This window comes from Podarcis vaucheri (assembly GCF_965113315.1).
Source record: "Podarcis vaucheri genome assembly, chromosome: 4".
NCBI lineage: Eukaryota > Metazoa > Chordata > Lepidosauria > Squamata > Lacertidae > Podarcis > Podarcis vaucheri.
In genome coordinates this window covers 52,649,827-52,673,999 of record NC_138762.1, presented here as the reverse complement: position 1 = coordinate 52,673,999, position 24,173 = coordinate 52,649,827, and the positions used below count along the sequence as shown (strand labels likewise).

The following is a 24,173-nucleotide window of genomic DNA, read 5'->3' as shown; positions in this document are numbered from 1 at the left end:
GGGTTGAACCTGAGGGTTAAATCAATCTTAACCAGTGTTTGTGACAAGTGGCGCAACTTTTGAAAATTCTGCCAGTGTGTGCTCTAGTCATACCTGTGAGGACAATCCTGATAGCAACTGAGGTTTCTTATTTGGTTTGAAAGTTTTGTTAATAGTCCACTGAGACTCCCAGGAATTTTCAAGTGGTTTGCAAATGAAAAATTCTGAGAAAAGCTGATCTTACCCAGCGACTTGATGAACCAGTATAGAACTGTTTTAGGATGGAGCATACCAACTGCTGTACCCAAACCACATGTGACTTGATGTTGCATTCTTATGCTCCATTCCTCCCGTCTGTAGTGCTGATGGAATCACCTTCCAAAGATACTGTTACACCTGGAAATTTGCACCCTTTGGTGTTAATTGGGAGGGCTGCCCTCAGGACCATGGTGAGATAAGGAAAGGGTCATGACTGGACACCACCACCCCCAAGTTGCTTTTTCCAGATTAAAATAATAATGCAACAACCTGGCATTGTACATTTAGCACCCATGGTGTTACAAAGCCTGTCATGCTAGTTTTGTGGGTACATAGCACAAGCACAGATATTTAGGATAGAAATAAAAGAGTTGCAGAGTGGAATACTTGTGCACTGTCAGAACCAAACAGTTTAATGTAGAGAGGCAAGAACTTAAATACATTTTCAAAATTATTCTGCATTTTCTGAAGATACATTAGGCTATAGAAGGAGAGGAAGAAATATGTAGGTAGAAGTTGTAGGCCCACAAAGATGTGGGTTTGGGGGGGTGTTACTGCTATTTATAGTGTATTTAGTTGAGAATTACGATTCTGTCTGATGTGAGACTGGCAAGAAATTTGTCAGTCTCGGTAATCAATAATTTAGGATACCTATCACAATTGATGAGCATACTGTATAATGTGTGTAAACAAGGAAAGTCAGAATTGTAAAAACGAATATGTCTTCTGACAAAGATTAATAAGATGAGTGAAAATAATTTCTGTATATGTGGGAAGTTATTTTATAGAGCTCAGACAGCCCCTGCTGGTTTCTATGAGTAATTTTTTCTCCCAGTTGCTTAATTCACACAGACACACAACATACAGGTGGGATAGTGACAAACCATATCTGGAATTTTTTGCATGTGCTTATAAATATTTAAAACACAATATTGATCCAATAATTATAGATGCTGCATACTTAATCTTTGATAGAGGCTGATGCAGTTATCCATTTTGGAGAATAAGAGATCCAAAATAGCTTAGTATATTTTAAAATACTTCTCTTTCAGCAGTCATGGTCTCCCAGGTGGTTGCATCCTACCTGCCTTCCATCATTGGACCCAAGGTGGGATAAATAGGGTTCCTAACCAGTTTCATAGAATTGTAGAATTGGAAATGACCACAAGGGTCATCTATTCCAACCCCCTGCAATGCATCCGTGACAGGCAGCCATCTTTCCCACCCCAGCTCTGAATAGATCAAGACTTGCTTATTTTCAGCAAGGTTGTTTCACTACAGTGGTGCCTCGCAAGACGAAAATAATCCGTTCCGCGAGTCTCTTCGTCTAGCGGTTTTTTCGTCTTGCGAAGCAACCCTATTAGCGGTTTAGCGGCTATTAGCGGCTTAGCGGCTATTAAAGGCTTAGCGGCTTAGCGGCTAAAAGGCTATTAGCGGCTTAGCGGCTTAGAAAAAGGGGGGGAGCAGGGAAAAATTGGAACACTCACAAGACGTTTCCGTCTTGCGAAGCAAGCCCATAGGGAAATTCGTCTTGCGAAGCAGCCCAAAAACGGAAAACCCTTTCGTCTAGCGGGTTTTCCGTCTTGCGAGGCATTCGTCTTGCGGGGCACCACTGTATTCACTTTCAGCTACATTGTGGAGAGCTGGATTCTGCTATTAGTGTGTTCTTTCCAGCCTTTAAAAATTAACACAGAACTCTTCTGCAGCCAAATGGAAAGGCAGCTGGTGGGGTTGCTATTAAATGCATTTTATTTCATCGGGCAGCAAAGACTTGACCACAAAGGTCAATGACTCGAACAAAGGTATTGGTGTTGTGTAATTCTTGCAGTGAGTGCTAGCACCAGTAGTTAGCCTTATCAGTAGTTAACCTTATCTTTGTACCTGAAAAACTGTACTCTAATTCAGTTTTCCCAAGGCTGGGGCCTTCCAGGAATGTTGAACTACAGCTCCCATGGCCATTGGACATGTGGGCTGTGGCTGATAGCAGTGGGAGTCCAAAACATTTGGAGGGCAGCAGGTTGGGAAAAGAACATAATGAGTATACAGTGGTACCTCGTTTTAAGAACAGTCCTGTTTACGAAAGATTCGGTTTACAAGCTCCGCAAAACTGGTCCCGGTTTGCGAACTTTACCTCAGTCTAGGAACGGAATACAAACAGTGGAAGGGCACCAGTGGTGGGAGGCCTCATTAGGAAAAATGCACCTCGGTTTAAGAATGGTTTCGGTTTAAGAACGGACTTCCGGAACAGATTAAGTTTGTAAACCAAGGTACCACTGTACAGAAAATATATTACAGTGGAACCTCGGTTGTCGAACGTAATCCGTTCTGGAAGACCGTTCGACAACTGAGGTGCAATGAGAGGTTGGCAGTTTCAATGGAGCAAATGGAGAAACGTGCCTCGGAAGCCATTCGACTTCTGAAGCGCATTAAAAAACGGAAGCATTTACTTCCGAGTTTTTGGCGTTCGGGTTCCAAATTGTTCGGCTTCCGAGATGCTTGAAAACCAAGGTTCCATTGTATCCACAAGTTATCCTGAGAAAAGAACCAACTTAATCTTCTATACTACAAATGGATATCAGGTTTTGGAGAGGTTGCCGTCTTATCTTCTGAAGCCTTACTTTAACCTTAATACCACCAATGAAATGTGCAAAGATCAAAGAGGACTAAGCATTTGTTACTTTACAAGGTAAATCTCAAAATTTATAAAGTGATCCTAGAACCATGATTTTAGATTATAGGTGCAGCTCTGTATGAATCCAACACATCTCTATACATTTTCTTGTATGATGTGAGCTTCCTCCTTGGCATCCTAAATTCCATAGCTGCAGGTTAAAATCAAATGTTTACATTGCACACAATCCAAATCCTAGTATTCACTGAAAATAACTAGGAAAACTGACAATTAATTACCTATCTTGTAAATTACAGATTTGTTTAGATTAGTATTATTTCCTCTTTGTGGGAAGTAACCTTCTGTAGAACTAGAAACTTAGTATGTTTCTTAGTAATGAAAGCAGCAGAAGATGACTCTTGAAAAATGTTGAATTTGAGTGATCTCATTCATAAATAAACCTTGAGAAACTGAATTTGGGTTGCTTTTACACACAGAAGTTCCTCTGCTTTCTTGGATCTTTGAATTGCTAATTGCCCACCCAATCTGGTTATATGTAAGCACAGTCAGTTCTGATTTCAAGAATCTTATCTGCTCATGAGAGACATTAGTACAGCTTAAAATTCTATGCTATTGCTCAAATGAAACTTCTTTTAAAAATGAACAGTTTTTGTTTTGACAAAACTACAGTTGTTGTCCTTCATTCCAAGGAAAATGCATGGTATTGCAGCTTGTGGCATTGTGCTGCTGCTGTGAACTAACCTAGAAAATCAACCTGGATAGTGTGAGTTATTTGCTGTGCCCAAAGCAATCCCTTTTACCATGTAATTCTGTCTATTAAATGCCTTTATTTGTCTGTAACAAAGCTCTCAGAGCTGTTTAGAGTAAAGCATTGTAGATCAAACAGTAGCACATCTAACATTGCACATGTAAATAACTGTGGTGCTTATTCAAAAAAGGAGTAATTGTATTACTTAATGCAGTTATGCAGCACAAAAAGCAGTGGAAACTGAATGTGCTGGAGGATATGACAGGACAGAGCTGAGAATACTTGACCAGATGCTATCCTAAAGGCTTTTTAGATATCAACCTGGAACAGACATTTTATTTTAATTTACAAAATAATTCTGTCAAATACATTCCAGCTGTTGCATACTGCAAGATTTGGATTATTAATATTTTATATGTATTGGGTGGAATTCAGCATTACTCAAATAACTCAAATATGAAATTGCTTATTTTCTAACTGAAATATGTAACTTGTCGCTAAGATCAACTTCCATACCTGAAAACTGGAAAGTGGACAATGTAACACCAGTTTTTTAAAAAACAAAACAAAAATTATAAATTATTCAGGATTATTAAAACAAAAAGAGATTATGAAGAGCTCCAAAAGGACCTTGCTCAACTGAATGAATGGGCAGTAAAATGGCAAATGCAATTCAGTGTAAACAAGTATAAAGTGATGCATGTTGCGGAGGGCGGGGACCTTAATTTTAAACATATACATTCATGGAGTCTGCATTGGTGGTTGGTGACCAGCAGTGAGACATTTGGGTCAAAATAGAAAGCTCAGTGAAGATGTCAACCCAGTATGTGGCAGCTGTGAAAAAGTCAAAATCATGTGACGGATCATTAGGAAAGGAACTGAAAATAGAAGAGTTTGGATTTGATATCCCGCTTTATCACTACCCGAAGGAGTTTCAAAGTGGCTAACATTCTCCTTTCCCTTCCTCCCCCGTAACAAACACTCTGTGAGGTGAGTGGGGCTGAGAGACTTCAGAGAAGTGTGACTGGCCCAAGGCCACCCAGCAGCTGCATGTGGAGGAGCGGAGACGCGAACCCGGTTCCCCAGATTACGAGACTACCGCTCTTAACCACTACACCACATGGCTCTCACAGTAAAACTGCTGATATCATAATCCTGTTTAACAAATCAGTGATGTGACTTTTGGGGACTTTTTTAGTTTAGAGAAAAGGCAAGTAAGAGGTGGCATGATAAAGGCTTATAAAATTACGCATGGCATGGAGCAAGTGAGAGAGAAAGGTTTTTCTCCCTGTCTTATAAGACTAGGGCTCTTGGTCATCCTGTGAAGCTGAAATACGTTAGAAGATTCAGGAAATTACTGCTGCATGCAGTGTATAGTTAAACTATGGAACTCACTTACATAGGAGGCCACGAAGGCCACAAACCTGGATGGTTTTAAAAGAGGATTGGACTAATTCATGGAGGATAAGGCTATCAGTGACTACTAGCTATTATGGCTGTGCTCTGCTTCCACTCTTCAGAGGTAGCATGCCTCTGAATGCCAGTTGCTGGGAATTATTATTATTATTATTTTAATTTCTATACCACTTTATATTTTAAAGAACAAATCTCAAAGCAGTTTACAACAAATTAAAACACCAGATGAAACAACCCAGAATACAACAAATTCAAGCTCCAAGGAAAATATTTCAGATCCTTTCTCTTGACATTTTGCAAGTGGACCCATGCCAGTTGCAAAACGCGCCTGGCGCCTAGCTAATTTCTAACACAGCAGATGACCTAAAAATATATATATTTCCCAGTTCACAAAAGCTTCTTGGTCACCTGAAGCTACTTGGTCACCTGAATCCCAACTATTCTGGTAAATAATTTTTGCTCTCTCTAAGCACTATACAAAAAAGAAGCAACAAAGACAGCTTAAACAAAACATTATAAAAATACAGTTGCATATAAAAATGTTACATTAATGCAATATATATCTATATAAATACGTGAGAAGAGTGCTGTTGTGCTCAAGTCCTGCTTGCCTGTTTCCCACAGGGATCTGTTTGGCCACTGCGAGAAGACAGTGCTGGACTAAGTGGACCATTGGTCTAATTCAGCAGGCTGAGTGTCCTTAGCGCTTAGAATTTAGGCTTTACATGTTCCTTGGAGATGACTTTGAATCACACTCTGCTCTGAGGTCTGTGAATTATATATGTGGGCTTCTTTGATTTTTGTTTCCGCAGCCTCGACACGTGTTTAACATGCTGAAGAAGTACGTGCGTGCGGAGCAGAAAGATAGGCAGCACACCCTCAAGCACTTTGAGCACGTCCGTATGGTGGATCCCAAAAAAGCCGCCCAGATCAGATCTCAGGTAACATGTCCATCAGAGACCCCCAACTTTTATTAGTGTGCGCATGATGATTTCTTAAAACTGATAAATTAAGAAGCAGAGCATTTTTTAAAAAAAAGTTTGCAAAGCTTGCAGTCGATTAATGTCAACTAGTATCCCTCTTTGTATGATGATACCTGCTAAATATTTGATACTCTCTGTCAGGTAGTAGGATCATGGGGTTTTTAATAACAATTTTTAAGAGGTCAGGCTTTGTACATAGATTTTGTAGTACAGGTAACTCACAACTGACGCGGGGGTGACCACCTTGGCCATTGTGTGTGCAAGCAAAATTGTGTAAAGCCAGTAACCAGGCCCTCTGCAAGATGGAGGGCTGGTTACCCAGCTTTGCGAAGGAGGTACAAGGGCTCTGGCAGGATCTTAAGAGTCCCTGCCTCCTTCCCAAAAGCCTGGCACCACCTTCTCAAAGCCAGGTATGCCCACAGCCACAGCTTTGCACTGGTGGTGGTGGTGGTGGGATAAATAAATGGAGAGTGGGTTTGCTTGTTCCCACCCATGCATAGCTGCTATTGCATAGGTAAAGTAAGTGTAAGTTGCGAGTTACCTGCACGCTGCTCTGCATTCAATTTCTCTGACTATATATATATATTTGTATATGTCCTTATATTGTGCAACAATTTCCCTTGATTCATTATTGTGACCTCTCGGCACCGCTTATGAATATATGTGGCCCACCCCAGTAATTATTGCATTGTAATGGTATTCTCATGAGGCATCCCATTTTACAGGACACCCCATTTTAGAGGCATTTCCATGGGGGAAACTAGGAGCAGTTCAGCATTCTGATCCCCTCTGGGTCGCTTTAGACATTTCTAGCAGGCTGCCAAAAATCCCAGGCTATGCATATTAAAGCATGTTGCTCCATGGGTGAACTGGTTGGATGCAAAACACACATGTGGGTGCCAGGGGTGTGTTGCCATAGCCTATCTGTTTTGCATGCAATTGAGCAACTTGTGCAGTAGGGACTACTTAAATATTCCCATCTCTGTGAGTATGTGGTAGTGCTGTGAATAAGGGCTTTCTGATGGCCTGGTGGCATACTGTGTAGAACAATGAGGCTTACCATTCAGTTATCTCTGCAGCCAAGGACACCTCTGTACTGATGAGAAAATTCTTTTCTTGCCATTTGTAATTTCTTATTAGATGCTTCCTAACAGGGAGTTTTATAGACTGTGTGCCAAAGATTTAATAATACCCTCACACATTTATGCAGGAGTTAAAAACTGGCAAAGAAAATATAGAATAATTAAAATAGCAGACAGCGCCTGAAAATTCTTAAGAACTTCTGCTTCACTCCCTAGAATCCGTAAAGTTTAAGAAAAATAACCATGGGAGCATAGGATTATGCCGACCTGGAATCATCTGAAGTTTCAGTCTCGGCAAACTGTCGGTCACTGGTAGGGAAGATAAAACTCTGGGTTGGATCCAGTAATGTGTGAGTTGACTTCCACTAGTGCGGTGGGACTTTACATCCCTCTTTGCACCCACTGCAGCCACCACACACACCCCAAATCTGCTCTGGAAGCTCTCCCAATCCTGTGGAGCAGATTTTGATGGTGTGTGGGGAGGAGGAGAGAGGTAAAGTCCCGCCGTACAAGCAGAAGTTCATTCTGCTCTTGCAAGGAAAGAACTGTCTTTTCTTGGTTAAAATTGTCTTGCTGCTTCTTGTTTATCTGGGAACATCCCCTTTATCCTTTTCACCTTCCCTTCAGTCCCCAGAGCGAGGCAGGCAGATCCAGCCCATGCAAGTGATTGTTCCTTTTGAACATGGATTAGGAATTCCTTCACCTGCCTGTTCCCAACCTTGTGTGCCATGCTGACGTTAGTTTTTGCAGGCAATTTTAATGAGAGTTAATCCTCATTGACATGGGTGGGAACAGCTACAAAGCATACCACTGAAGACATCTGCCACAGAACCGTACCTCTTTGTGACATGGATGACAGGAGTGAATTACTTAGTGACTTCCTAATGGATTTTCAACTACAAAATCAATAAGGTTGACAGGACCGCAAATTGTCTCGTTCTCTGAAAATATAGAGTTGGAGTGGCGATGCCTGCATTTTGATGGCGTTTCTATATGTGTTGTGGGTTCTCGGATCTGGGAAGTGAGGAGACAACCTGTTCTGGATGATGTGGCACTCCCAATGAGAGACTGGCTTAATAGTTTGCAGGTGCTCTTTGGCCTGCTATTGACCCTTGAGACCCAGGTGGCTCCGGTGGCTTATTTCCAGCTCAGGCTGGTTCATCAACGATAGCCCTTCCTGGATAGAGAGTGCTTGGCTGCAGTGATCCTTGCTCTAATAACCTGAAAACTGGGCTATCATAACACACTCTGTGTGGGCCTGGTCTTGAAGACAGTTTGGAAGATGCAACTTGTGCAGAATGCAGCCACCAGGGTGCTGGTTAACACTCCTGGCCAGGCACATATTACACCAGTTTTTAAAGACCTGCATATTCAAAGTGCTTATGCTGACCTGAGGAACTATTTGATCCCAAAACATCTGAAGGAGCATCTCTCATGTGGACCTGTCAGGTGTTGACCAAGGGAGGCCGCTGTTGGCAGTTGCAATGCCATGGGGCGGTGGTAAGTGGTAGAATGGCCAACCTCTGAGTTTCATCTGGTTTGTCACTTGTATACATTTTGACGTCTGATCAAAGCACACCTTTTTTGCACAGACCTTTTGGGGTGGAAGATGCTACACAGATGCAAACTGATTTTGTTTTTTTGTGGGGGTTTTCCCCCAAAAATTCTTTAGGTTATGACACACCTACGTGTAACATATGAACGCATGAACCAGTCTCTTTCCTTGCTTTACAATGTGCCAGCGGTTGCTGAGGAGATTCAGGATGAAGTCGGTAAGTTGCTTTACTTCTTGCTCGGAGGTCTGTTGTCCTGAAAATAGTTTGACTGTTAATTTTTATTTGTAGCGGGTAGGTGGCGGGAAAAGAACAATGAGTTAAAAACTACTTGGTCCTTTAGTATTAAGAGTGGATGGTAGCTTTCACATTAAAATGGTGATAAAAGTCTGTGAGTGGGGAAAAATTAATGCAACACATTCTGTGCCTGGTTTGCTGGGAGGGAATCTATGTGGAAAGAGAAATAACTGCTATCTGTGCAACCACCCTGAATGGGTCGTGCTTTGAAATCGGGAATACTTTTGCTATATTTCTTCCCTAAGTATGCAAAACTCTTAAAGTGAACTGGGTTCTGCTGTGGACAGAAAAGTGGTACACATTTTTAATTATTTAATGGATTTCTAGACCACCATTCAGGGTATCTGCCCTCTTGAGTTGGGTTACAACACCTCACTAAAGTGCAACATTAAAATTATTTAAAACAGCCATAAAAAACTATTTGTAGCTTAAAAGCATTACAGCAGATGAAAGAGTTTTTTTAAAATATAAAACTATATTAACCAAGAGCTGGTGCTTGAAATGACTTATTTCCCTCCTTCATCCCAGTCTTTCCTTTTTTGTGTGACTTGCCTTTTAGATTGCAAACCTTATTGTTGATCATTTGTAAGCCGCTCAGAGAGTGGGATAAAATACATTAAATAAGTGATGGTAATAAGCTACCCTTCAACAGGACCTAATCCCTTATAGTCAAATGTTAGACAGTTCTTAGCAAATGTTGTATGAATTAGGCTTTCATTTCAAAATATGCAAATGGATTTCCAAAGGCATTTCCATAGTTTTGGGGTAGCTAATTTTTGGCAATAAGCAATACTATATTATTAATGAATGACTGGGATATATGATTTCTGTACTTAAGTGATGGTTGGAACTACAGTGGTGCCTCGCAAGACGAAATTAATTCGTTCCACAAGTTTTTTCTTCTTGCGAAGCACGGTTTCCCATAGGAATGCATTGAAAATCAATTAATGCGTTCCTAGGGAAACCGCCTTCAGACCAGGTCCGGGGACAGTCTGTCCCCCGACCTCTTCTGAAGGCTGGGGGGGGGGGGGACAAGGGCTTTTCTTCCCACTGCCAGCCTTCAGAAGGCTGTTCTGAAGGCTGGCGGTGGGAAGAAAAGCCCTTCTTCCCACCTCCCGCCCCGCAAGCTCCGGGGACAGGAGGGCTTTGCTGCCGACCGCCAGCATTTTAAAAGCCCCTGCTGTCCCGGGGCGATTTTAAAATGCTGGCGGGCGGGAGCGAAGCGTTCGCTGCCGACCCCCAGCATTTTAAAAACTCCCCGGGACAGCAGAGAAGTCTCCGCTGCCCCGGGCGATCTTAAAATGCTGGCGGGCGGGAGCGAAGCGTTCGCTGCCGACCCCCAGCATTTTAAAATCTCCCCGGGACAGCAGAGAAGTCTCCGCTGCCCCGGGCGATCTTAAAATGCTGGCGGGCGGGAGCGAAGCGTTCGCTGCCGACCCCCAGCATTTTAAAATCTCCCCGGGACAGCAGAGAAGTCTCCGCTGCCCCGGGCGATCTTAAAATGCTGGCGGGCGGGAGCGAACGCTCCCGCCCGCCAGCATTTTAAGATCGCCCGGGACAGCAGAGAAGTCTCCGCTGTCCCGGGAAGGCAGGCGGGGGGGGGAGCAAAGACTTTTGCCCCCCACCGGCCTTCAGAAGAGGTCCAGGACCTCTTCTGAAGGCCGGCTGTGGGCGAAAGTCTTTGCTCCCGACCGCCAGCAATTTGCAACAGGTCCCCGGAGATTTCCCTATGGGCTTTCGTCTTGCGAAGCAAGCCCATAGGGAAATTCGTCTTGCGAAGCGCCTCCAAAACAGAAAACCCTTTCGTCTTGCGGGTTTTCCGTCTTGCGAGGCATTCGTCTTGCGGGGTACCACTGTACTATGAATATCAGTCTTGCATCTGGTTGCTGAGTATATTTGTCTCAACAGATGCTGGGTTTCGCTCCGTTACTCAGCTCTTCATACAATTGCTATCCAAACTGTATGTTTGTTACTGCAGCTTAAACACTTCAGTGGTGGTTATCTTTGGTAATCCTGCTAAACCTTGGGGTCCCCCCACCTTTTAAAAGTATTTGAAATATCGTCTAGTTAAAGGTGAAGTCACCACAAGCTAAGTTTAATGTTCTTATAAAATTAGGGGAGAGTTGGTAGCAAAGGAACAACATGAGCAGTTCATTAATAGATATTAACAGAAACAGTTTCAGTAACATCCCTCAACTTGGAGTCTTTCAGATGTCTTGGACTGCCAATCCCATTGATGCCAGCCAGCCATGCCCAGTGGTCAGGGATGATGGGAACTGCAGTTCCCCCCCCCCAAACATCTGAAGGATGCCAGATTGGGGAAGGCTGATTTATGTTATCCCAGCTATCATACTTAATTTGAGCTGGGAGAATGATCTGCTATTCAAGAATCAGAATTATTCCCAAATGCATGAAAGCAGTGTGGTCACGGACAAGAGAAAGTTGTCAGAATTATTGCATACTACTAACGCTAATAGGACCCAGGTGGCGCTGTGGGTTAAACCACAGAACCTAGGACTTGCCGATCAGAAGGTCGGCGGTTCGAATCCCCGCAATGGGGTGAGCTCCTATTGCTTGGTCCCTGCTCCTGCCAGCCTAGCAGTTTGAAAGCACGTCAAAGTGCAAGTAGATAAATAGATACTGCTCTGTCGGGAAGGTAAATGACATTTCCGTGTGCTGCTCTGGTTCCTGAAATTCCACTTTGTCCTGGTTTAAAAAGGTATTGCCTGTTTGAAATGTGGTAAGTACAAGATTCGAGAATGTAAGAGAGTTAGGTTGCAATCTTACACCCTGTGCACCTGGGAATGACCTTGATTTGAACTCCAGGAGCATTAGTTTCTGAACAGACCAGGATAGGATTGCACTGTTCGTATAGAAACATCTTTTGTCTTGAAATTGGGAGGCTACTTTGGTCTCTGACATTCTAGGAAGCATCTTAAATAGATAAGAATTGCAAAATTAAAAGCTTACTTTGAAATATAATAGTCAGAAGCATGTGCTGCCAAGAAAGCACCAAGAACTTAATGATGGCGTAGTTTGAATAATTTCTGCTCATTTCAGCTTATCACTAAATGGATTATAAAACAATCCATTCCTTGGGTGTTCTTGCTGACAGGATTTATTTTTCAGCTTCTTCCTGTATCCCTTTTCACTGCTAACTACCTACATAATGAAATGTTACAGTGATATCCCAGCTCGCTAGGCGTGCACGTAGTGCAGCATCTATCCCAATTTAGAAAATGAAGGGAGCGCTGGCATTGATGCTAAATGTGAATGTGTGCTGCTGGTTTGGGCCAGCCCTGGGGTCACTGGATGCCAGTGAGAAATTTGATCCTTCCATGTGTTCCTTGCAACAAAGCTGGATAATGCAGAGACAAGTGAGTTGCCCAGGAGGATATGTCTGTCTTTGTCAATGCCTGTAATAATCACAGCGCATCGAGCCAACACATGCTATGGTTCATATTGGGTCACGCTTGTGACTGGCAATCCACACAGCTGACTTAATATCATTTGCTCGTTGATAGATGTTTGCCCTGTGGATATACTATCTGCACTGTAGTTTTGCAGTGGAAATCAGGAAAGTAATAGAATCTAGAAGTTGGAGAGGAGGCGCTCTCTCTCTCTCTCTCCCTCTCTCTCTCTCTCTGTGTGTGTGTGTGTGAGAGAGAGAGAGAGAGAGAGAGAGAGAGAGAGATATGTGTATGTTTGGCTCAGATTCAGATAAACAGTTTGTGCTACCAGGTGCCAGCCCAATGCGTCCTGCTAGTGCAACGGGACTTTTGGCCCTCCCCACCAAAAAAAAAAAATGCCTCCCCCAATTTGGCTTCAGAGTGTTGGGAGAACCCCAGAACAGCATGGGGGGGGGGGAGAGAGATTGTTCATCTGTCAAGCTGAAATGCTTGCACTAATGAAACGAACATAATATTGCATCGTTGAATTCCTCCCTATGTAAGTTTGCATATTTAAAGGTGATGAGGAAATAGGAATGCACAGAACCGCAAGCGTAGCTTCATTAACCAAAAGTGAATTATTGCAGGGTCCAATGCTTGTACACATTTCATTTAGTTATGTAAAATATTTTCACCCCACTCTTCAACTGAGAAGGCTCTCTGAGCAGCTTGCAAAAATCAATAATAAGACAGTCTCTGCCCTTAGGCTTACAATCTGAAAGACATGGAACACAAAGCAACAAAGAGTGGAGGGGGGGAAAGCATGCTAAAAAGCACTAGTGCTTAAAGCTACAGCTCTTACAAAGACCAGCTGAGTTGGAAACAGTTGCCTGATGGTATGGTTGCAGCTAGGTCAGTTTTGGGGAGGGATGCTACTGGCGAGGCCTGCCTAGTGCATTTTGCTGCTATGGGCAAAATGCCCTGTCCCTGCCCTCCCAGCTGGGCTCCATGCCCTCTTGCCCTCCTTGCTCTTAAGAGCAGGGATTTCCAAGAAGACCTCCCAATGTATGGCTGCCTTATTTCAGAGAGACAGAACTCCAGCCGGGACTCTCCAGTAGAGAGAGATTTCTTTTTTTCTCCCTCTGAGGGAGCAGAGAACTCAGGGGAAATGAGATGGCTTCAGATTCCATTTCAGAGCTTCAGTATTTTAAAAGTATGCCAGTACTAGCAATCCAATTGTTAACATGCATAGGACTGTACTGTAAATTGCTGAATTTGGAGTAAATGATCTTGCAGAGTCTCCCATTTGAAAATTATGCCGAAGTTGTAACGGTGTGGTTTTTCAAAATGGAGACCTGCAAGTAAGGGTGGAAGTGGAGGAGTCTAGATCTGCCACCTACGCAGTATGCTTCACCCTGCTTCATCAAAAGGCCTCCTGTGTTGACTGGAGTCTCAGCAGAGCCAATGGAATAGCTCTGTTTCCTTTCTCTCTTCTGTTCTGTAGCCTTACTGCAAGGTACCACAAATATGTTCTTTGTCTTTCTCTCTTTCCCTCCCTACCTCCAACAATGCTGTGGTCATCAGCCTCTCTGTTTCTGTTTTGCAAACTGAGTTTAAAACCATTTCTGCATTCTCCCAATTGTGATAATTTACCAGTTAGGGCCAAGTGAGTGTATTAATTGCTGGTTTCCCGTTTCTTTTTCCTCCAGATGAACTGCTTCAAAAAGTGCAAAACTACTCAGATGATATCTTGGCAAATATGATCAGTGAGCCCAGAATCAGCTATGGAAATGATGCCCTCATGCCTTCCTTGACAGAGACTAAAACAACAGTTGAACTCCTTCCAGTCGATGGGGAAATCAACCTAGATGACTTTCAGCCATGGCACCCCTTTGCAGTCGATTCAGTCCCAGCCAACACTGAAAACGAAGGTAATGTAAGATGACTTAAGAGTTTCTTGGATGGAGATGGTGTGGGATTGTAGCTGGATGTATTATGAGAAGGTCTTGGCCTCTCTGACGAAAGCAAAGAATGGTTCATTCTGAGTGGTGAAAGGTCTGCCAGAAGCACTTGCCTTTCTTTTATTTTTGATAGACTGCAAATGCACTGAGATTCAGAAGTTCACGTACTGCCTTGAAACAGAGAAGCTGTCAAAATTTAAGTGAGATGTCTGCTCCCACTAAAAAATTAATGTGGCGAACTTGTAGGAATTGGAAGCAAGTCAAAATAATAATGTCTAATTAAAAGGGGTGCTTTGAGCTGTTAATGAGTGAGAACTACTGCCTTGGAGACTCTGTGGAAGTAGAATATTGGGAATGTGTTACATCTAACAAGGTCATTATCAGTAGTCTTATTTCAAAACTACTGCTCTTAAAGATTCTTTGATAAGTGATCAATATTACTATATTCCTCCAAAGATTCCCCCCTCCCAGATAGCTAGGAAAGCATTGTGGTCTTTGTTGAACTTGTCATATGTACAGTTTCCTCTGGGTAAAATAATAGGTAAAGTTGATAAATTGATAAACTTAATAATAATTTTCTGGAAAGTCAGCTTTTATTTGGTTCTAGCCATATCAGAATCATTTTTTTAAAAGGCAGTCTTGTTTTTAAGTGTCAAAAGGAATTCATCCAAGTAAAATGTGTACATCAGAAAGATCTGCAAGATTAATGTGGGGAAAATGTGTTAATTTATTTTGTCTTTTTTGTTATTCCCCAAAGCAACATATATAAGAATATATGGCATTATACTGTATTTGATTTATTTGTTGCTAGTGAGACTCACAGGTAACTTCTGGATTAATGATGGCATAGAAGGTTGATGATTGCCTTACTGTGACATTTAAAAACTTCATATGCAGTTCATTTATGTATTATAAAGCATGCAAAATGACATGAGTTACAGGAATTTGGCACTTCTTGAAAATTGTAATACAGTATAGAAAGGAAGTGAAATGGTTTATGCTATTGTGAACTTTCCCTCCCTCCCTTCTCCCTGCAACCCCACCCCCCAAAAAAAATCTGCTCAATTGCACTAGTAGAAGTCCTTGTGCAAATGGGAAGACTTTGCTGGATATGGCTTAACACTACACAACAATAATAATAATAATAAAGTAGCACAGTCAGTTGGGAGATTCTCCTTCAGAACAACCAGTGAAAATAGGCATTGTGTGACAGATCAGCTGTGCAGTGAGAAACTCCCATTTATTTTATTGTGGATTGTGCTGAATTCGTGAGTTATATTCATTTTTTGATCTAACAAACTTTAGGGCACATACTGGCAAACCTGGGTACATAAACGTGATATTAGAAACCTGTGGCTTCACATTGCATTTGCCTGGTAAAGATCAATAGGAAAAATAGCTCACCACCCCCACTTAAAGAATATTTAAGAGATATGGATTGGATCCAAAAACTTTCTAGCTTAGTCTAGAGGGCCCTTTTCTTCCTCTGCTTTCCTGAAGCTGCCCCTGTTTTACCTTTCCACTTCATTGGTGTGCATTCAGCAGTGCTACAGAGGTTACCTTTGCAGATTCAAGAGAAAACCTTCATTTTGGTCTTCTTAATGCAATACACAAATGTGGTTTTGCTGCCTGAATAAATAAGTGTCATAAATGCAGAACTTGCAGCAACTTCACTGTTTGTTTTGTTTTGTTTTGTTTTGTTTTCAGAGGTACACATTAAGATGCTTTAAGTGAACACCAAACTAAAAATGTGAAGTTTGAATGCAGCCAACATATGCTTGCAGGAATAGTATTGTATAGAGTATCCCTGAGTGCCAGTGCAATATATTAGAGTGTCAGACTAGAACCGGGGATACCCAGTGGCGTAGCGTGGGGGGTGCAGGGGGGCCGGCCGCACCGGGCGCAACATCTGGGGGTTAGGGGGCGCAAATCTACGGGTTAGGGGGTGCAAATTACTTGCCTTGCCCCGGGTGCTGACAACCCACGCTACGCCACTGGGGATACCCATTTCTCCATGAAAGTTACTGGCTGACCTTGGGCAAGTCACTGCCTCTCAGACTCACCTGCCTCACAGCGTTTCCATGAGGATAAAACATGGAAGATGAGTTATGTATGCCACCTTGAGCTTCTTGGAGGAAAGGTGCAATAAAATTGAAATTAGTCTGTCTATAATAAAACATAGATGCAGTCACCAAGGGCTGGTTGGCTGCAGATCTATCCTTAGAGTACACTATAAGGTAACCTGGGGTTTGACTTTGTGCTATTTATGAAATAGTCTTCACTGCATTCTACTAATGGAAGCTTAGCATTCCTTCAGCATTTCTGGCTCCTGCATATGTCGGTTTGAGAGACTGTGTCTCCTCCTCTAGCATGGAAAAGGGACTAGTAGTATCATGTTTTTGAGTTTTTCTCATTATGCAGCTGTGGGATGTTCTGCTTGGATTGAATGAGTGTGTGACAGGTTAGCTGGTAAGTCCACCTGCTTCCACAAACATAAATCACTGCTAAGCATATTGTGAGGGGGTGAGGATTGTCTTACTCATCTGAGAGGGTTCTGGCTTTTCAGGGGGATCGTTATTTTAGAAAATCTAGTTACAATACCTAGCATACAAAGATCTGGATTGGCAATACCTTTTGTACTTTGATATGTTCTTTGGATAAGTGGCTTTCCTTCCAACATGGCATTCAAAGTGGTGGTGATATTTGTTTTGAAATATGATTCTTCCATGTGTTGTTGTGTTTCCCCCGCGCCCAATTTGTGTGTTTATTTGAATGAATATGCTATACCTAAACTGGATAACAACCTGCTTTTAAAAATAATGTTTAAGAAACTTATTAAAATTAATTTAATTTCCCTCTTTTAAAAACCTTACTCAGTGGCTAGTTAAATAAAGAGTCTTATTCTCATTCGAAATACAGTCAGGAAAAAAATCCAAGAAAGAGGGATTTAGTAGTAAGATGTAGCCAACAATGAGAATCCCTATTACAATATCTTGGCTCATAGATGGTGTACAGAAGGTATTGCTGGCAAAGTTATGGTTGATGTTCAGATACGCTCAGACTCATGGCTTTCTGCATCAGCAGCTAGAGTCCTGCATTCTGTCATCTGTCAGTATTTATATTCCACTTTCTGGAGACTTTCAGGTGAAGTTTTGTACCATATTAAAGAGCGATGTGCTTCTGCAGAATCGGTCTCTTCCATTTGTCCTGCAATTCCTCAAAGCTTGTTTCAGGGAACATGCTCTTAATATTAAAGAATCAAGCATTTCTACAATTCAGAAGTTCCCCGTCCTTTTCATCTCCTTTTTTAAGACACAAAATGCTGTGACTATATAAGAGATAAATGTTTATCCCCCAAGTTTCCCTCAGTTATTTTGAGAGAAGCCAGACTGCCGCATAACTTGCCTTTAAAGTTATATTGTCCAGTGGTGTTTAAAATGTAACCATTCTTCTAAAGGAGAAGGGGAAGGACGGGGTTAAGAGATGAGAAGCAGCCGTTTTTGCGTGATATTTATGTTACAGAGTTCAAAGCAAAAGGTAGGTGGAGTTTTCAAGGACTGAAGAAGGCTTTCTTCTTCTCCAATAGATGGAGAACATTAGACTCTGTTTGTGGTTTGTGATATGTAAAGTAACCAGAAATGGATGGACGTGGTAATTCCTGTCCCTTTACTTTCATTTCCAGGATTAATTTAAAGCAGATCTTTTCCAACTGTTGGCTTATGTTACTTTGTTTATGGCATATAACTTTCCTGCACTGTCCCAGGCAAAACCAAAGGCAACTTATTTTGGAAGCTTTCGTTTATTTTTATTTTTTTATTTGCTCTTTTTCTTTCCTATTTGTTTATTTCTTGGCTGCACGTGCCCAGTTGAGCCAGTTGATGCCCGCCCAGCTGCAGACAGAGGACTCACCACACGACCAGGTATATAATTTGCATGGCTTTTACCTAACCTGTGTTTGCCCTGCATGTTCATCTTTGGCTTCAGCTGAATGGATCACCTTTTCTTTGTAATACTCCTCTGCTGAGCTCCTGCGTCTTCTCATAGACATGATTTATAACTCAGTAACTTCCTGCCAACTCTTGAATGAGGTCATTTTGCTGAAACATGTCTGCCTGACCCATAAAATAATAATTTATTCCAAGAATATGCTGGAATTAAAAGAGAAGCGGTTAGATGATTTGTGAACTCCTTTTCCCATTTATATATATTTTCCTTGTAACTTGAACATCAGGCAGTGCCATGGGGGCATTCAAAGTGTGTGTGTGTGTGTGTGTGTTGTGTGATATTTTTCTGCATGAAAAATAAATACTTTGTTTTGGAAATTGAAAATGTTAAAGTCATCAAATATATGCGCTCTAGGAAAACAGCCAGGTAATGGTAACTTTTCATTCTGGGGGCTTCAGTGCAGTATATTTAGTTCAGAATGGGTGGGGGGAGCGAGCCCAATGACTTCTAACAAAGATAATGAATGCATTCTCCTTCAGAAGTGCTTTAACAATGTCTAGACAGGTTTCTAGATATAGACATTACAGTAACCTTGCTGGCTGGTAGAAATACAAGTATCTGTAATGCCCCAATCTAGTGTGCATATTCAGAGTTCATATAATAGTTATTCTCATCAGCAAGCCCAGTTTGCACATAACACTAAGCCCAAGCCATAGCTTAGCAAGATCAAGTGAGCAAATAACCAAGGTTTGTTCATGGTTTGTTTGGGGGAGAATAACCCTGAATCCACACTTGGCCATAATGCTAAACTAGATCACGGCTGAGATCTGGGTAGTGTGGCACATGCAGGACCTGTTTTCGATCTGGATTCCCACATGATTGCTTGTTTTTGCTAAATTTGGCTAGTCGTAACATGCAAATGAAGGGACGCAGGTGACGCTGTGGGTTAAACCGCAGAGCCTAGGACTTGCCGATCAGAAGGTCGGCGGTTCGGGGTGAGCTCCCATTGCTCGGTCCCTGCTCCTGCCAACCTAGCAGTTCGAAAGCATGTCAAAGTGCAAGTAGATAAATAGGTACCGCTCCGCCGGGAAGGTAAACGGCGTTTTTGTGCACTGCTCTGGTTCGCCAGAAGCATCTTAGTCATTAAGATCAAGATAAATTTTCAGGATAAAAATTTTGAAGAGAGGGAAAGGATTTGCTGAAATGGATAATTGACTTAGAATACAAAAAAGGGAGGTGTGAGGAGGTCAGGGAAACAAGCAAATGAAAGATAAGTTATGGGAAGGTTTGATTTGTTGTTGTTGTTTTTTTGTTTTTTTAATTGTTCCTATCTTTATGTTTCTTTATTGTGATGTGTTGTGTTGTTTTGTCATTGTTTAATTTGGTGTGTTTTCTTTTGCCTTTTTGTAAACTTAAAACCCTAATAAATACTATTTAAAAAAAAACAAAACAGAAGGTTGGTGCTTCGGGGTGAGCTCCCGTTGCTCGGTCCCTTCTCCTGCCAACCTAGCAGTTCGAAAGCATGTCAAAGTGCAAGTAGATAAATAGGTACCGCTCCGGCGGGAAGGTAAATGGCGTTTCCGTGCACTGCTCTGGTTCGCCAGAAGCAGCTTAGTCATGTTTCCTGCTTGGCAGGGGGTTGGACTCGATGGCCCTTGTGGTCTCTTCCAACTCTATGATTCTATGCTGGCCACATAACTCGGAAGCTGTACGCCGGCTCCCTCGGCCAATAAAGCAAGATGAGTGCCACAACCCCAGAGTCGGTCACGACTGGACCTAATGGTTAGGGGTCCCTTTACCCTTACCTAACATGCAAATGACGCCTCAGAATACCTAAGTGGTGATAAAGAGTTGGGGTCTCCCTCTTTATTGTTGTGAGTAATGGAGACTGTAATCTGCACTAGTGAGTGTGCCTAGGGAATTAGTGGGTGGTGATATTCTGTACCACATAACAGGGCGAAGAGGAGTTTTGTATTGAATTAATGTTAGAACAGCACATTCACTCACAAGACACTATGAAATGGCAAGTTCAATTATATGTACCATGCCTTTCCCCAGACATCTGTACGGAATCACATTTTGTTTTGTTGTTGTTGGGACCATAAGCAAAAGAAATGTCACCAGTTGTTTTCCCAGACTTCGGAAGCAACAACAAATTAATGTACAATGCTAAAGTCTAAATAAGCACCCTCCAAAGATTAGCCTCCATCTGCCAAAAGGGCAATCAATTTGCAGCTCTCTGCTCAGTGTTTTCTCTCATTACTTGTGCAATGACACATCATATTTCTGGTTTGTAGCTCACTGTCACCTGTACTGCACCGGAGTGCACAGAAAGGCTTCATTAAATGTAATGGCATCCTTAGGAGACAGGGAATCTCTGTCTACCCAATTGTCTGGTTACATGACTTGCCAGGCCTTGCTTTTATCACAAAGACCAAGTCTTGCTTATCACCAAAATTACATTACTCTAGAACAAAAGTAGCTTATTATCCTTTCTAAATAGAACCTGATAAATCACAGAATGCCTGAATTACTTGCCTATTCAACTGATGACACCACATACGTGGAAAAACAAGTGATGTTACTATTGCCTATCTAAAATGCAGCTTAGCGATTATGCTTTTGCCTCTGCACCCACATCTTGCCTTTAGTCATCATCACATATGTCAAAGGAATCTATTCTTGTCTCTCTCTTTCCCCAAAGTTTTGTGTGCGAAGAAATAGAACATTATGACATAGCATCCATACAGGGACATGTCATCTGTCTAGCAGGAAGAAATTGTAGATGATAGTGGGCCGTTTTGATACTGTGTTTTCCTTCCAAAGGTCTCCTGTACATTATGAATTTTAACTTATTACTGCTGGATTATTATTTTTGTCCTTCAAACCAGTGCTAAGAAAATGTATGCTTGCAAGCACATTACAGTTCATTACAGTTCATGACTCTGTAGTAATCCTTAAGGTGGCCCAATACTATAAAGAAGACAGGTCTTCTGCACCTTAACAAAGGAATTTCAGCTGGTATAGCTTACATGACCAGCTACACCTGCTGAAATCCCCCTCCATATGACTTATTAAAGGTACAGGAGCCCTGTTTGTCTTCTGCATCTGGCCACACTAGTCATTCTACCAGAGGTTCCTGTATATTTAGCATAATGGGAATGAGCACATTGCAGGTAACTCAGTGCCACTTGCAGAGAGAATAATCCAAAACCATTCCAATGCTTGCTTCAAAATGTGCTTTAAGATTAAGTGCAGCAGCCACACACACATTTAGTTCACAGGCCTTCCTCACAAAAACCCGGCTAATTACTGCTTTTATAGTAAAAATTCTGAAATTGCTGCTCTCTTGCAGTTGATTGCTAGTGGTGGCAACCCCTTTAATCTATCTGGCTCATATCGTATTTTATTAATAGGAAGGAAAAGAAAGATTTGGTTGATGTGTCAACATAAGGACATTTTCCAGCTTCTGTTTCAAGGGAAACCTTCATTGGAGCCATAGGGGCTTCCCTTGAAATGTAAATAATTTGAGAGGGAGATGTGTGAGAATCATTGCAAGGTGGGAAAAGAATTCAACTTCCCTAACCTGTTGTCCAGAGACTGCTGATAACAAAAAAATGCCATGCAATTACAGTGGTACCTCTGGTTAAGTACTTAATTCGTTCTGGAGGTCCATTCTTAACCTGAAACTGTTCTTAACCTGAAGCACCACTTTAGCTAATGGGGCCACCGTGCCACCGTTGTGCAATTTCTGTTCTCAACCTGAAGCAAAGTTCTTAACCCAAGGTACTGTTTCTGGGTTAGCGGAGTCTAACCTGAAGCGTATGTAACCCGAGGTACCACTGTAATGTATTATCATTTGGTGTGCTAGTTACACAGGAAGTACACTTGTAGAAGCAAGAACCCCTCTAATATAGTGTAATCACTCTGATGTTATGTCCAAAGAGGGCAGTGGTCCCAAGGTTAGAGCTGTGTGCTTCAGAGTTAATCTGTGGCATCTGGATCTCACTGTGCAGCTACGCAGTTAGAGTTAAATAATTCATCAAATCAATTCTTCCTGGTGTTAAAACCAGTGGGTTTCTCGCACAAGAATAAAACGGAAAGTGCGATATTTTGCAGGTTTGCCATCCTTTTCACATTCCGAAATAAAAGTGCTAGGTTATGAAAGCATATTAGGGCATAGCTAGTTTCCATGAAGAGTTTGTGTGACATATGTTTAGCAGTTGTACTGATTCATACCAAAGAGAGAAATGGGCTGTGTGTGTGTTTTTCTCCCCTCTTGGGCTTTGTCAAAACCTTCATTTATGGAAATTGGCTGGTTTCCATAATTCACAGTAGCATGCCAGTAGCAAGATGCCTGCATATTTGGCTACCATTTTATAACTTAAGTCTGAAGCACTTTATGCGCAAACAACATAAGGCATTCCAGTGTCTGGAATGATTAATTGCTTTTTATGAGATACGCACATAACAAGCTGCCCATGTGACAAGCCCATGGTATGCCTTATGGAAAGAGACCTAAGAGATTGCATTTGAGAGAGCGGAATTAAAATTTTAGAGATTTCATAGGAATCTTACTGAAATTTTTAGCTTCCAAATTTTGTTTGGAAGCTCTGCTATTTACAGTCTCAAAGATGTACACTTTTCCAGAAAGATTTGTACTCTTAAATCATGCAAGCTTTTCTTAGAAAAAATTACAGTCCTAGATGCACGATTGTATTACATATAGCTAAAATGTTCAGGAAGATGAACATATATGCACTTCAGCCAATTCCAGTACTGTTATCAAATATGCCAATTTTATAGCACAATGACTTCTTCAATAATTTGTGGGGCAGAAATATTTTTCAGTGATCTTGTATTATCTGCTACAACTCAAAAGAGAATTTTTACAACAGTTCAAAAGGATGTTTGGTTCAATTGACTAGTAGGGTGTCCCTTAAACTGCGAATGCCCAGAGACTGGCAGCAATCTGCCAGGAATTAAATTGGTATTAGTAGCCTGTGTTATTAATAAATACAGCTGGCAATTTTCAGATGCAGAAATTCTAGGCTAGAAGAATTGCAGGTCTCATCCCAGTATAGTTGCTGTTTCGCCATTTACTTAGATAGTTTTGAGTGGGTATCTACATTTTAGAAGTGAAGGGCAATATGCTTTGTCTTTCTATTAAGCAAACAGCCTTTGGCTGACTTGTGCAAGTATACCTGAGATAATGCGACCAATTTTTTTTTTTTAAAAAATGAACTGCTTGCATATCTAGACTTTAGTGTGTATGCCACAAATACAGCTACAACAAAGGCAGGTTCTCAAACCCCACAAGCTGTGGGTGTGGATCTGACACTGACACACACCCCGTTGCTGTCCTGTATTTAGAAATGGGGCAGCCACAACTATGTGCAGCAAGCATTTCTGCCATCACACTAGGCCTGGTAGGTGGAAACCTCTGTTTCCTTCTCCTTTGGTGCCTTTGATGGTGGAAGTGGCTCTGCCTCCTGAGAGGCAGCTGGGAATGGAGGAACATCCCCTTTGGGGAAGGCAGAGGGCGGGAGGCAGTGGAATAGGCACCATGGCAGTGTCAGAGAGAGGCTCTGACAGCTGTGGAAAGAGCTTGCGGTTCTCTTCATGGACATGGATAAAACAGCAGAGATCTTCTCTATCCGGCTGCCCCAGTCTTGGCAGAGACCCCCACATCCCACTGGGTTCTCCTGCATTTTCCTCACTCAGTCAGCCCATTACAAATGTCTCCTTTTTTGCAAGCCATCCTACTCCTATTCATGATTGACTTGCACATAAGGCATAAGCCTGTGTAGTGGGGCTGTGCCCTAGCCCCAGCACCAGATCATCATCTTTCAACAACTCAGTTGCTGCAGCTCGTGAGTAGGCTCTTTAGGCACCTTGGACCCCTAATTGTATGGAGCCCCTGCATGTGA

At 42.0% G+C, this 24,173-nt stretch overlaps 1 protein-coding gene across 4 annotated transcripts in view; it reads left to right on the top strand.

The window, feature by feature from the left end:
• The window catches only part of APP (amyloid beta precursor protein), a 150,900-nt gene that overhangs the window by 111,722 nt on the left and 15,005 nt on the right, over positions 1 to 24,173 (top strand). For 2 of the 4 annotated variants that reach the window (XM_082220731.1, XM_082220729.1), the window contains 4 exons: positions 5,846 to 5,974; positions 8,771 to 8,870; positions 14,047 to 14,268; positions 18,165 to 18,218. In XM_082220731.1, coding sequence (XP_082076857.1) covers positions 5,846 to 5,974; positions 8,771 to 8,870; positions 14,047 to 14,268; positions 18,165 to 18,218 — 505 coding nt within the window. The remainder of the gene's footprint in view (positions 1 to 5,845; positions 5,975 to 8,770; positions 8,871 to 14,046; positions 14,269 to 18,164; positions 18,219 to 24,173) is intronic. The other 2 variants (XM_082220730.1, XM_082220732.1) reach the window with 1 other exon arrangement.